This window comes from Uloborus diversus, chromosome 5 (assembly GCF_026930045.1).
Source record: "Uloborus diversus isolate 005 chromosome 5, Udiv.v.3.1, whole genome shotgun sequence".
NCBI lineage: Eukaryota > Metazoa > Arthropoda > Arachnida > Araneae > Uloboridae > Uloborus > Uloborus diversus.
The window spans coordinates 89,476,308-89,490,979 of NC_072735.1; the positions used below are offsets into that span (position 1 = coordinate 89,476,308).

The 14,672-nt window shown below is 31.8% G+C and overlaps 1 protein-coding gene across 1 annotated transcript in view; it reads right to left on the reverse strand.

The window, feature by feature from the left end:
* Window positions 1-14,672, reverse strand: part of LOC129223003 (protein turtle-like) — a 114,578-nt gene that overhangs the window by 95,886 nt on the left and 4,020 nt on the right. Inside the window, exon 2 of the mRNA XM_054857566.1 lies at window positions 10,137-10,475. Coding sequence (XP_054713541.1) covers window positions 10,137-10,475 — 339 coding nt within the window. The remainder of the gene's footprint in view (window positions 1-10,136; window positions 10,476-14,672) is intronic.

Genomic DNA, 14,672 nt, shown 5'->3' on the forward strand with positions numbered 1-14,672 from the left:
AACTGGAATGGCACTGGGACATTTGTCTATGTTTTTGGTTACACAAGAGCGACTTTGAGCTAGAGCAATATGGTCATATTTAACTTCTCATCATAAGAGTGCTCGAGAAGAAAGTTATAAAAAGCGTGTAATCAGCGACATTTTAAGAAATTATTTTTGGACTTGAAGGCATTATATATATATATATATATATATATATATATATATATATATATATATATATATATATATATATATATATATATATATATATATATATATATATATATATATATATATATATATATATATATACACACACATATATATAAACAAGAGAAACAGATTGAAAGGTCATCTCAACAGATCAAGATCGTTGATGGAGAGGATGTGGATCTACTTGTTCTTTTTTGCTATTTTGTCTCTAACATTCAAAATATTTCCTTCATAATTTTGTTTTTATCCAAAGAAAAATGAAATAGCTCTTGGATTCGTACTGTATCTTCACGAAGTTAATGGATTTTATACCACATTTTCCCATGTCTGGCTAAGAAACACAAAGCTGAGTGGTATTTTTCAAACGAACCGGTGTTGGGTTGGCCTGGCCACCATAACTTTCCGTCCTGAAGTGAGTCACGAAGCCCTAGCCGAAACTGCAGAGAAAGAGCTGGATGCTCTGTATAAAAATGAGGTATCCACCGATACCCTGTGACAGTATTTAATTCCACATGTTCAAAATGCAGCATGTAATGCAAATGTGAACCGTCTTTGTTTGCCTTAATCAAAAGAGTAGCTTCATTCCACTCGAATCGCAGGTACCAACAAGTAAACAAATGGTTCCCAGAGAAGTAGGATACCTCAGAGTGCAATTGGTCGAAGACTAACTTAAATTTTAAGATCTGTTCTTCACTAATCACAACAATAAGAGAACCAGCCTCATCCGTTCTTTTCAGATTTCTCTCATGTTAGTGCAAAAAGGGATATATGGGAGCATGCTCTTGTTGCATAGCCGGTTTTAGCTCCACAGCTTGGTGCAATCTGCCATTTTAAAAGATTCCCACATTATCTTAGCAAATCTAATCAATAAAAAAATGGAAAGAAAAATAATTAAATGAAATAAAATTAACCTATCACTACCTCCATTTTTTCACTTCGGAAGTAGGGTCATATCCATCAAGGAAACCCTGAAAACCACGACATTAAGTGTAGTTAAATTTGAAAATATGTTTTGATGATAAATGTAAAATGTAGTTTCACCCTTTTGAAATCATTCTGCTTTCTTTCTTTTGCCCAGATTTCTCTTATTCTAAAGGAAAGTATTTTGTTTTAAAAGTCTTTTGTAAAAAATATTTTATATTCAAAATAAAACTTGGTAGGTAACTTTCAAGTCGTAAAACGAAATGCGGCCAAAAAATTTATTAGTGTGAAAGGTATAGATACGCAGGGAAAGAATTGTTTGGGTTACCTTCACAGGGTAGTCAGCTATTGGTCTATTTTTTTTCCATAACCGCCGTGTTTTGCCAACACACATAATTTATATAAACACATATTAGAGTCTTATCATATCATTCTTTGCCTCTTTGTTTAAAATGGGATCTTCCATAGTATCTGGAAAAGTGTTTTGTCTCATTTCTTCAAAAATCGAGTGTTCCGATAATTTGTTTGTTTTGCGATTATGAAAGAAAAATTGAATCTACAGACATCGTTTTTGGCTTAAAAGAAAGCCAATTAAATTTACTGCATCCGTATATCCAGTTTTCTTTCTTGTAGAGTAGAAATTTATTTCGATATTGCACCTGAAATGTGATCAAAGCATAATTTTTTTCATTTTTCGTGAAAAAGGCCAATTTTTGAATTACGATATCTTTTAAATAATTGGTCGTACAAAGCGCTACTTCAGCTTAAATTGTTTTACCACATTTAGCATCACAAGTTGCATAAATTAAGAGAACTATGCAACTTTTTTTAATTAAAAGGAAAAACTAAAAAAAGTTCGAAAATTTTGCAGTCTTTTTGCGAATTACGCAGGGAGCACAGGTTTTTGAAAACTGCAAACTTAGGTTTACACTACTCTAACTGACCAAAACAACATATTAAGAACTCAGATTTACAACGCACTTTGCAAATTTAATGTCTAATATGACTGGACTATTTGGTTTGCATTGGTGAACCATTCATTCTTCTTTTTATGCCCTGATGAAGGGGCTTGCATTTGATTGCCCCGAAACAGCTGTTAGCTGAGTTTTGAATAATTTTTAAATGCTTTCTTTTGTACTTAATACATGCTGTGTCAATTTACTTATTCCACAGTACAAAGTTTTCGACTGCTTTTTAACAATTGAAAACTTTAGATCATACGACGAAAAAAAGTTACGGAGGTTTCTCACATTTTACAATTTTAATTTTCCACCATAGCCTTAGAAACATAACCAAATTACTAAAAAAAGTATATTGTAAATTTTTTCGTGTGAGTCCTCAATGCTAGTCAATAATATCAAGTGTTCATTAAACGTTTAAGGAAAATTCTATTAGTAAGTTTAAGGCTCTTTTCATTTAAATATATTCCTCTCAGAGAGGCAGTACGGCATCTAAACAGTGAGTTATCCTATTAAGGCTTTGAGAATACGATATCATGTATATAAGATGCACTTTCGTACACCTCTGCGCGATTTTATTTCTTCAAAAACGCGATAGGATATTTTATAATGAGAAAATGTAACAGGATTTTTTCCCTCTTTCTCGACAGAATTTCTCTCAACACTAAAACATAAAAATTGTCTACAACATCATAGCTACCATTAGCTAGTTTATCTGCGTCTCAAACAAGGTACACGGAGTGCATTAAATGTTAAAGTATGATCATTCTAAACAAATTACACTCGATTTCTAGTGTTTTAGATACATAGATACATACTCGCGTTATTTTAAAAATAAACAAAGTTTATTATTTTTCCCATTTCTATTTCCAAAATTTCTTTTAACTGCTTAGCATTTACAATGCTCAAAATATTTCCTTTTTTTAGCCTACTTTCCCAGTAAAAGTCAGAAAAAGAAGAAAAAAACTTGAAAGAAGGCTTAATGCATCTTAAAAATATCCCGAAAAACAATTAAAAAAATCAAAAATAAATAAAATAATTAGATAAATATTGAAAAATTGAAAATTGGAAAGTAGGGTATTGAGATGGGGAAAAATGTCTGTCGGTCTGTCGGTTTGTCTGTCGGTCTGTCCCCCCCTAATAACTTTTGAACCAATAGTCCGATTCGAACAAATATTTTTTTGTTACAAAGATCTCGGCGAGGACATTTCATTCCCATAATTCATGTTTTGATTTGAACAATTTTTTGTTCAATTTTGAACAGTTCAAAATAACTTAACATTAACGTCTACGGGGAAATTCAAAGCAAAAATAAATCTTGAACTCAGAGGCGAAGTGGCTCCAAACAAACTTTGTAGGGAAAAGCTTTTAATGAAAAACATGTTTCGTAAATAGCTTTTTTATTTGATTAAGTTTTCGTTCATTTTTTAACAGTTCAAATCTCTTAACATTAGCGCCTACGGGGAAACTGAAAGTCATTATAGATTCCGAAGTAAAAGGCGGATTTACTTCAAACAAACTTTGTTAGAAATAGCTCTTGACGACCTACTTCCGACTCTGACGCCGATAATTTTGGTGCTCCTGACTCCGACTCCGACTCCTGTCCCCGAAAATTACTCGGACTCTGACTTCCCGAATTTGAATCTGACTTCGTAGCTTTGGCAAAAATTTGTGCTCGGAGGAAAAATGGCTGACTCCGACTCTTGGAAATTCGACTCTGACTCCAACTCCTGTATCAAATAATAAGTCCTACTCCGTCTCTGCAAATATTGGCAGACTTGCGGACTTTTAGGGGAAATGACCGATTCCAACTCCGAGTCTTTGAATTTAAAACTTTCAGCTCTCGAATCTAACTCTTTTGTCCCAAAATCAGATGGACTCCGACTCTGACTCCACAGCCATGGTTTTTACTGTGAAATAATTGCTTTAAATATATTTTGATTTTATTTTCAAGATAAAGTTTTAATTTATGTATTCATTTTTAGCAGAGAAATCCTTTATGTTTCTACATAAAGATATGCGCAGACGATTTTTTTTTCGACAATGAAAATTATTTCTTTAAGTTGACATTTTATTGTTTTTATTTATTTTTGAAAGTACATCAATTCATTCTTAATTTTTTTTTGGAAACAGGAGAAAAACGAACTATTTTTTTATGTGATTGTTTTAATGAGCTTTTAATTTGAATTATTTTTTTTTTCTTTTTGAAAACGATTGAAAGTTTTTTTTTTTTTTGATGGAAAACATGTATTTATCTGCTTTGTTTAAAAGGTGCAGCTATTTTATTTGTAATTTCATTTATTTTTTACGCATCTAGTTCTTTAGATGAGCAAGGCAGGCTTTATTTCTCGAAATGAGTTTAAAATATTAAAAAATATGCTTGAAATAATTTACGATTTTAGCTAATTTTGAGAATACTGATCAGATACTAGGAAGTCGATATTGGTATACGGGAAAGTAGGCTCGTTTAGTTCTGGACAGAACTTCTTGTTTTAAATTAAGTTTACAAATGGAAATGGAGTTTCATTGAAACCCCATCCAAAGGATGTCTATGGTTTAAATCGTTTTTTCTCTAATATTTTCATTCCCAATTCGTTCACCCTGAAAAGTAAGAAATCTTTTAAGATTTAAAGATACTAACTACAGTTGCAGATAAAATTGAGAGGAAATATTAAGAACGTTTAGAATGCCGGGAAACTTCATTGATGAAGATAATTTTTGAAAAATATTTCCAGACTTTCGTTCACGGAACATAAACACGAGACATGATTACATTTCGAAGAAGTAAAAAAAAGTTAAAACTATGTTAGAAGCGATAAAAACGCCTAACGCGAGGAGAACAGAAGTTAGAAAACGGAGAAATAAAATTACTTCAAGGAGAATTTCCTTGCGGGCAGAATAATTATGAAGTTACTTCAGAAACTACTTTCCTTACTAAAATTTTCCTTTGATTTCTCATTTCTAAGATAGAAATATGTCTTATTTTCTAAGAAAATGGTACCTTCTGCGCTTCTGTTATTATCGTCAAAACTATAAAAGTAACAAAGTTTGCATTTCCCTGTTTAAATACATTGTAAAAATATGAAAAAGTCAATGCATTTGCTTAATTTATTTCAGTCCTGGGGAAAAAATAGCAGCATAATATCGATTATGTGTATCGATTTATTTTGGTAAATTCATTTAGTTATGAAGCATAAGTTTTTGCAAGGTTCTACACGTGTAAATTTTCTTAGAGTACTGTTAACGTGTGACCGCACAAGAATCCAAATTGCGGGTGTGGGTGTCAAGAGCGCGAACACACATTCCGTAAAAATGCATTTTAGAGACTTATGCGTCAAAAAATTTGCCCCAAACTCCCTATTTGAGAGCAAACGACCCCTTTCCAACAATGATTCCCCCCCTCCCCCAATCAGAACCTGTAACTGGCCTTGCGTGTGGCCATGTAAGATGTGCGCACACTGTGTATTATATTGAGCGAAAAATGTCGGTATTTAAGCTTGCTTATGACAGAATACCATTGAGTTTTATATGAGGTATGTGGAGTTGGCGAATTAAAAATGAGTGGCCAAACTAAGTCAAATTGAGAAATTTTGTTTCGTGAGTAAAGGTAACGCTGTATTGCACGTGTGACCATGTAAAACATTTCCTATGCAAAATTGTAGATGCACCAAGGGCAACAGGACGGCTATTAAAGCATTAATGACATTAATTATATTTATGGTAATGATTTTCATCATAAGAACAAAAATAAAAGGTTGGTATCAAAGAACTTCCTGAATAATGGCTTTGTACTGGCCATTGTTTCAAATGTTAGATTTCTAAAATTAGCAACACATAACCTTAGAAATAAGCGAATAATACTGTTCCCACAACTTTTAACCTAGTAATACTTAGTAAAGCTATTATATCGGACTAGCGTGATTTATTTTTAAATTAATGTAGGGGAGTGTGGGGCTAATTATGAAATATTTTCGGTTAACACAACAACCTACCTAACACGATAGCTTAATTAATTTCCTCAAGATATAGTTGATTTCAGCTAAAAATGAATAGTTCTAAATGTGAAGGAAAATATTAATAAATGTAATTTTTCGAAATCTGATTCTTAGGCTTGTTTTGAGTTTAAGGGGTAAACACAATTTTCACGTTCGCACGGGGAAAGTGTTTCGAGCAAAGTGAAATAATTCATTTTGCTTAGGCAGTCATTAATTAATTATTTATATTCATTGCATTATTAATTAATACACTTTTTTGTTTCCTCATTCACTTATTTTCTTATTTTTTCACTACTTTTTCACTTATTTTCTTCTTTCTCGTGCATTTATTTAAGTGATTATTCTTTTATTTATTCATTTATTAACTGCAATGCCCGGTTTTGCACGGTCTACCTCGAAAATAAAACTTATGTCAAGTGACGCATGTTCAACAATCAGGCTTCAATTAGAGGGAAAAAAGCTGTAAAATTTCCCGTTCAAACAATCATTCTGAAAGAAAGAAAGCAACAAATCAAAAATTCCCGAACAAATTAAACGCAACTTTCCTATTTATCTTCTGCTGGCGGTAGAAAAAAAAGAAAGAAGATAAATAACCAACTAATAATCAAAAGGAGAAATTTTCAACTGAAAAGAAAAACAAAAACAAAATTTTATTTCGTCGCAGTCGAGAAAAAAAAAGTGGCAACCTTCTGAAACTTTATTTACGCTCATTTAAAATGAGATCGCGCAAACGATAATTTTCCGATATGAAAATAGAGTTCCATTATGCTTAATAACATTTTTAAATTTTTTCCCGGTAATTTTACAACCTTTTATTTTGAAATTCTGAGGAAGTGAATGTACTCTATGATTTTCTTCTGCGAGCTTTCGAATGAGACCTGAATCATAGAAACCGGATAATTATTTCGGGTAGAAAAAGCCATTTAATGCCATTTTCGGGTCATAAAATTAAAATTCGAACGGTTCGGTTTTTTCATGACGTTCGAAAACCTCTCTACGTTCCTTCTCGGGAGCTCAAGTACCTCCTTGCCAAATTTGGTCCAGATCCGACGTAAACTGTGGATTTGTATAGGGAACACACACACACACACACACACACATACAGGGTGATTATAATTAAAGTTCCACTTTCAAAACGCTGTAACAATAAAACCACTGGTCAGAATGACGTCAAACTTCAACGGAATATTATCGAAGAATGGGGGAACTTGATGGCAGAAGAAAAAAAAAATAATTGGAATTTTTAGCAATAGATGGCGCTGTAAGCATAATTTAATAGTGATCGACTACAAATGACAAATAAACCATAAACTATTACCTAAGGTGTAAACTATACGTTAAAACACCGTACTACTCAGCGTGCACGAGGCTACAGGTTTGATACTGTTAGTTAAGTAAGCCCATCCAACACGGCAAGGTCATATCACATCGGATGGGAAAAATGGATTTTTAATTGTCCTGAGGCCGAAAACCGCAAAAAAAGCATGAGTAAAAACCAAATCGGTCTTTAATTTTCGTGAGACTGGCGCAAAAGATGTTCGATATGATGTACCCCGTTTTCTGTAACAAGTTGAAATCGAGAAAAGCATGTTCCAGGACTGATTGAAGTGTTTCCAGGGTCACGTTTAGAGTGTGTTGCGCAATGCATGCCTTCAGCTCAGCAAAGTTTGCAATTGGAGCACTGAACACAGTAGCTCTCAGATAGACCCATATCCAGAAGTCGCACGGGTTAAGTGGCGTTTTTATAACAATTTCAAAGAGTCGTGCGCATCACAGGTGTTTTGATTTACATATTCTGATACTTCAGCGCCATCTATTGCTAAAACTTCCAACAATTTATTTTTTTTCTGCCGTAATGAAAATGGACAGCAGACAGTTTAAATATCAAAATAAGCAATAACAAAAGCAAAACAAGACAAAACGGAACTCAAAGTCAAGATTTATTGCATGATTAACCCCCAGAGAAAACCGTTAAGCAATTAATTTCAGTAAAAAGACCCATAAAATACAATTCATGCAATTTTAAACTGTCTACTGTCCATTTTCATTGCTTTTGCTGGATGTATTTACATCTAGAAGCTCACACCTTTGAATTGAAGAAGGGGTTCCTTGAAACCTCGAAACACGTGTATTCTGAAATCTGTTTATTAGTGCTAAACAACTTTGGATATTTCCTGTTATATATGCTCTTTGTTTTATTTATACAGATTTGATGAAAATATCTTTCAAAAAAATGTTTCATAAAAAAATATATTTTTTTTTCACTTTGCGTTATGTAGAAGAAGAGGATAAAAATATTCATATAAACTCTGAGAAACAATTTTCCTGACACTAAAAATGTTCGCTTGGCGTCTGTTTATCTGTTTTTTCTCCGCAATATATGCATACACGCAAACAAAATTGTTAAATATTATTTATTGAACGCAAATTACAATTTGTTTTTCAAAGGAATGAAAAGAAAAATATTCGAACTACATTAAAAGCAATAACCGTGTCAAACAATAACTAGGGCTCAAAAATTGAGGAACAAAATTACGGTACGGGATTTTCCTTGCGGCCAAGTAATTATCAAGTAACTTCCGAAACTACTTTCCTAGCAGAAAATGTGCCTCTGATTTCTTGAATGTTACATTTTCCTCACTAGAGTGGATTTTCTTTTTCTTTAACTTATCTCTAACGATGAGAAGAGGGAAAGATGAACGTTTCGCTTTTAAACTTATTTGTTTTTTATTTTTTGAAATAACATAAACTTTTAAGTTTGAGAAAATAACGAAATATTTACAATATAAATGGATGTATTTCATTTACTTTAAGAAATACTTATAACGTAGAGTATCCAAAGCAAAAAAAACCTTCTTAAATTCACTCTTTACTTCGTTTTAAATAAAAATAGTAATATTTTGGTTATATTTAAGTAGTTGTATGGTATATTAATTATATACAATAAATATTTATAACAAGTTTTATTTTATTGCAAACGAGACCTGTTTTCAATAGCATTAAATCATTCTTATAGGAGTGAAATTATAGCTGATGTGTATGGCCAAGTGGTCCACTTGCACCAGCATTTCAAAAGTAGAACAGTAGACCATGCAATCACGTGCAACGAGTTATTTGTGTTTAGAAAAATCATGAGAGCATTATCCCACGACAGGTACTCAGACACTAAGCAATTTTTAAAATTTGTATATACTCTGGATAGGTTCAAAAATCTATAATTTTTTTCCAATGACAACCGAGATGTAATTTCCCTAATAAGAAAACAGATAAATAATTTAAAAAAAACAAACAAACACTGCTTCTGAATTTGTGCATTGATCTGTTTTCCAGTGATAAATATCCGTTTTGTTTGACGTAATTGCAAATTGGATAATTTTCTACAGAACAACAAAATTAATATGCCTTCTTATTCGTACAGGTTAAATTCCATAAAAGGTTACAGCTGATATAATTTTAAATAATGAAGCAACACATAGATTAGCTTGAATATGTACATTTACAACTGATACTTTTTAAGAGTAAATTTAATTCACACACAGTATTTTTTCCCCTAACAAATACACTAAACATTTTTCAAGAACATTTAACGAAAGAGCTTTACAAAGTACCGCTTTTGTTCGATACACAACCATAAAAAATAACCGCAGAAAATGTTTCATGAACACAGTTTTCTCGCGAAGATGTTTACAAATAGACGTGTGTAAAGCTTGACCACAATTAAATGGCGGATGATTTTGAAGCAAAAATATCGTTTGTATCATTTGTAATTGGTTGTTTGTTACTATTTTGCAATAGATAGGATCAGCGAGAACGTGTCTCTTGAAACTCGGCGCTTTGTGGCTGACTCTACCAATTACAAATGATGCAAATGAGTTTTCAAATGAAGGTTATCCGCCATCTCTCCATATTCTAGCTTTAACAAGTTTTGTTTTCCACTGAACTCCATAAAACCAGATAAACATTTTCAAGGTAATACCTCAACTTGTCAGAGTCACACTGCATGTTTTATAAATATAAGCACAGGAAATACTTCCGTTTGAAGAATATGTAAGCAATTCAAACTCACCAACCAACTGCAGAAATACAATCGCATTCCTACTCCTCGCTCTCCTGAAGTCCACCCTACACCTGTACTCCCCCTCATCGTCTTCTGTAAGGTATTCGAGAAAGAGGAGGGAGGGGTTGTCGTCCAGGCTCAGGCTCACCCTGTTGGCCACGGCCTCCCCAGTCGTATGCCTGGCCTGCTCGACACTCGTCTTTCGCGCGTCGACGCTGTAGATTGGCTTGGTGATATCGTCTTTGTACCATAGAATGAGCGCTACAGCATCGTCTAAAACAGGGGGTGTTATGTTGCAGGGAAGAGCCACTTTACTGCCTGTGATTCCAAGCACACTTGTGACCGTTTCTGCAAGAAACAAAAAAGAAATATTGTAATAAGACTTTGCTCAAAACAATTTTCAATGTAATTGATATATTAATTCAATGTAAAGTTACAGATTTTTTAATTAAAATTTTATCAATTTCTAACTCAACTTTTCATTCTCTATTCAGATGCATAAATATTTTCATTAGGATTGTGACAGCAAAATTATTTTAACCACGAAAGGCAGTCCATAAAAAAATTATCACAAAAGAAAAACTTATTTTGTGACTAAGGTTTTTTTTTGTGACTTAGTGACATTTACCTCTTGCGTACAACTCAAAATCAACAGATTTTGTACAGAAAAAAAGTTTCAATTTAGCATGTAAACCTTTGTTCTCTGCAATCAAAATGAATGCAACTTTCTTGGGCCGTTGGAGTAAAAAAAAAATAATTTCCCAATATTGTATCGTATACTTCAAATTTCAGAGAAATTATATCTGTAATAAAAAGAAGCAAATGGTGAATCCGTATTGATACCATTATAAAAACAATTTTAAAATTGGACTTATAACAAGAATATAGTAGACAGTATAATTTTATACATAAACTATTACTTTTTATCCACCATATAAAAACATACAAGCATTTCTTTGTCGTAAAATTAGCCACTTATTTTAGGAGTAAGGAAAGTTCATTTGTTTTTAATTACAATAACAAATTAAAGGCCTTTCATTAATCAGTTTTATTAAATAAGAGACAAAACTTCCATGTACCCATATATACAACGAATAATAATTACATCGGGACATTTGGTCGCAAACACACTGACGAACTACATGCACACGAAGCCAGAAACTGACGGATGTGAAACAGGTCACAAATTTATTAAACAAGGATGATTTTGCACATCATTTCAGTTTTTGGTTAAATTCAACTGTATTAAATTGCTCACTGCACATGTAATACATGCATCGGAATGATATGCCCCGATCGTCACATTGACCAGTCATAATAAAAAGCTTTTGTTGATCTTATTCTCGTTGCGGTGCTGGTATCACACCTACAGGATACAACTTTAAACAATCGTTTTAAAACTAAATAAATATTGAATTAAAATTTAAAATAATGCACAAAATCTTCTTTATATACAAAACAGTTTGATCTGTTCCGAAACGTACAATTTCTGGCCTTGTGTGCATGTAGTGCGATACCTTGCGTTTGCGCTCAAACGTTCCGAGTAATATCAATAGTCGTCTGATGAGTGCTATGACCCCTCTATATTTGTGGAAGCATCTCTGAAAGACCCTGTGCATCCAAACAACTTATGCTTATTTTTTTACGGTATTGATAATTCTAAATTTGAAAAAAAAAATGCCTTTTATCCGTAATTTACCCTTTGAAATATAAAAAAAGATATTGAACTAAAGGTGAGGAACGTCATAGAATAATTTTAAAGTTTTATATTTCAATTTAATTGCACACACACACAGTACATTATAATATCAGTAACCTCTTGTTCAAAGTTATTCATTAAGATATCATGTGGCACCAAAATCGGTATCTTTTTAGTCGTCTCTTTAGTGAAGAAGAACACATATAATAAACAATTGCAATCATTTGTAAAAAAAAAAAAAAAAATCAGTTTAAAGAGATGAATTTACAGTAAAGAACATGTTTTCTCGGTTTCATATTAAGGTTCTCTTAGATTTCTTTTAGACTACACATAACTTTCGCCAAGTATGATGAACGCTACATTTTTAACAGTTAAAGGGGATCTACCGAACTTTCGACAGTTTTTTAAAGTTGAAATCGTTTTATATATTCTGTATTAGTTATTGTTAAAAACATAACGTTTTTTTAAATCAAGAACGAAAAAAACCTTTTTTCTGTTTTTAATTTAATATTTTTTGTTATCGTTTTTGTTACACCCATAATAGTATTCTGTATCCTTTTAGGGACATTTTTACAAAAATAAACTAGTTTTCTGCTACTTCTTAATTCAAAATGCTGTGTATTTTCAAGATAAAGCAAAACACATTCTAATTCTGTCAAGAAAAGGAAATTTAGCCCACGCACACGAAAAAAAGTGTCGCGTTTCAAGTTCCAGCTTTTTATGTAGTAGTAAAATTTAGCTCAAAACTTCAAAATAAGAAAACATTGTCTAAAAACCCTAAGCTTTTCAGAAAACTACAGTTGAACTATTTAAAAGATGATTGACTACATTAATATTCATCAGATTATTTTTTTAAACTTATAGTTATGCTAAAAGTGTCAAATTACATTTGAAGTAAAAAATTGAAACAACGATTTTTTTTTTAAAATTTGAGAAATATCTAATCCCGTTAACTCTACGTCATATTTTCTGCGTACTGCGCCATGCTATACACATTCATATTAACGTTTGCATCAATATCTTTTCAATTAGCTTCAGTTTTCCACGACGTAATTATAATTAGATAAATCATGTGACTTAAGCTAGTTGCATATGAAATTCTGGTGTAATTGTATGAATAATGAACATAATTATTCACTTTTAGCGCAATAATCAGATCCCGCATTTTAACGAACATGAATTCTGGGTATTGTAAGATCATCATATTATTTTAATGAGCCTACTAACTTTCTATTTTGGGTGACATGCTCAGTTTTAGAGTGGATATTTAAGCAATGTTTGACAAGAGCAATTTGAACTATAATAAAATAATAAGTACGTTAACATTGCTAAAGAGGTGTTACATTTTCAGAATATTTGATTATTTAGTGATAAATGTGCTTTCCTATCCTACACGAACCAGATGCGTGAGTTATGAAATTTAACTGCAATCTTTTTAAAGATCTTTTTATTTTAGCCACTGAGTGTCAATAACACAAGTGAAATATACATCAAGTATAAATATTAGCTTAATTTTTAAACGGAAAAAATAAATATATCAATTCATATTTAAAACATTATGATCTAAAAGACTTGGGTATGTTAAGAGACCTAAAACTTTTTATTACAAAATATCTAATTTGCCCGAAACTTAAAAAAATACGGGGTATACTTGCACTTAGAACAATACGCTTAACGTTAGATATATTGCTTGTTGTAGATTTTTGGCTACTTTCTGTTCTAATGAAGAAAAAAGCGTAGCGATAAATAGCAAAAAAAAAAAAAAAAAAAAATCAAGGATATTCTAAGTACTTGAAAATATGAATAGAGCTATGGAAATACATCGTATCAAAAAAAGTTAGAAAAAAAGAACTTTGCGGGGTTAAAAAATACAACTTTCGTAAATTTGTTTTAACAATCAAAAAAAAAAAAAAAAAAAAAAAATAGCAAATCAGTAACACACGTAAAATAATAAGTATAAATATTTGCTTAGATTTTTAAGCCAAAACATCAAGCACTAGTTCACAGCACAGTTCACAGTTAAAATGGTAAGATCTAAACAGCAACGGAATTTTTAAGACCGGAAACGTAATATTATTTTGGTGCAAATTATCTTACCCCCCACAGCCAAAATTTAGAAATAATGACATACGCTAACATCAGCAAATAATATGCTCAAGTTTACAGATATTGTCGCGTTGTTGATTTGTGGCTAGCTTCTTAGTGAAAAAAAAATGCAACGAAAGATTTTTAAAACATTAATAATCCAGTAAATTAGGAGCTTTGAAATTCTTCTTCTACATTACGTAATCCAATTTCGGACAGCTGGAAACTAACGTTAATTACAAAAGTTACGACTACGAATTGCTCAAACGATCACTATAAAAATATCTAATATCAAGAGCGAAGTACACAGCATAACTGATGGTGAAATTTAATCAGTATGTGATCTTAGTATGACGTTAAATTCAAATCATAAAACAGAAATGTCCAGGTTTCTCTAGCCGGTTACAAGTCAATGGACTTTATATATGACTAATGAACAAATTAAACAAACATTCAATTCAGTCCTGCCTCAGATATGAACTGCATATTTATTCCAAGAAAGTGTAAATTTAATATTTCCGCCACGTTGGTGCAACCACTTATAGAACAAGTGTAATCATTTGTTCAAAAGATACAATATTGTTTTCCTCATTTTTATTTTAAAATGTTTGAGAAAACTTGACATTTTTAAAAGGATTACAAAAATTTTAAAGATAAAATTTAGACATAATTCTAACATGGACATTATTTTAAATGTTAGATTCAGTTTGCATGAAAATTGCATTCCGGAGATCATAGCAGCATATTCCCTACATAATATA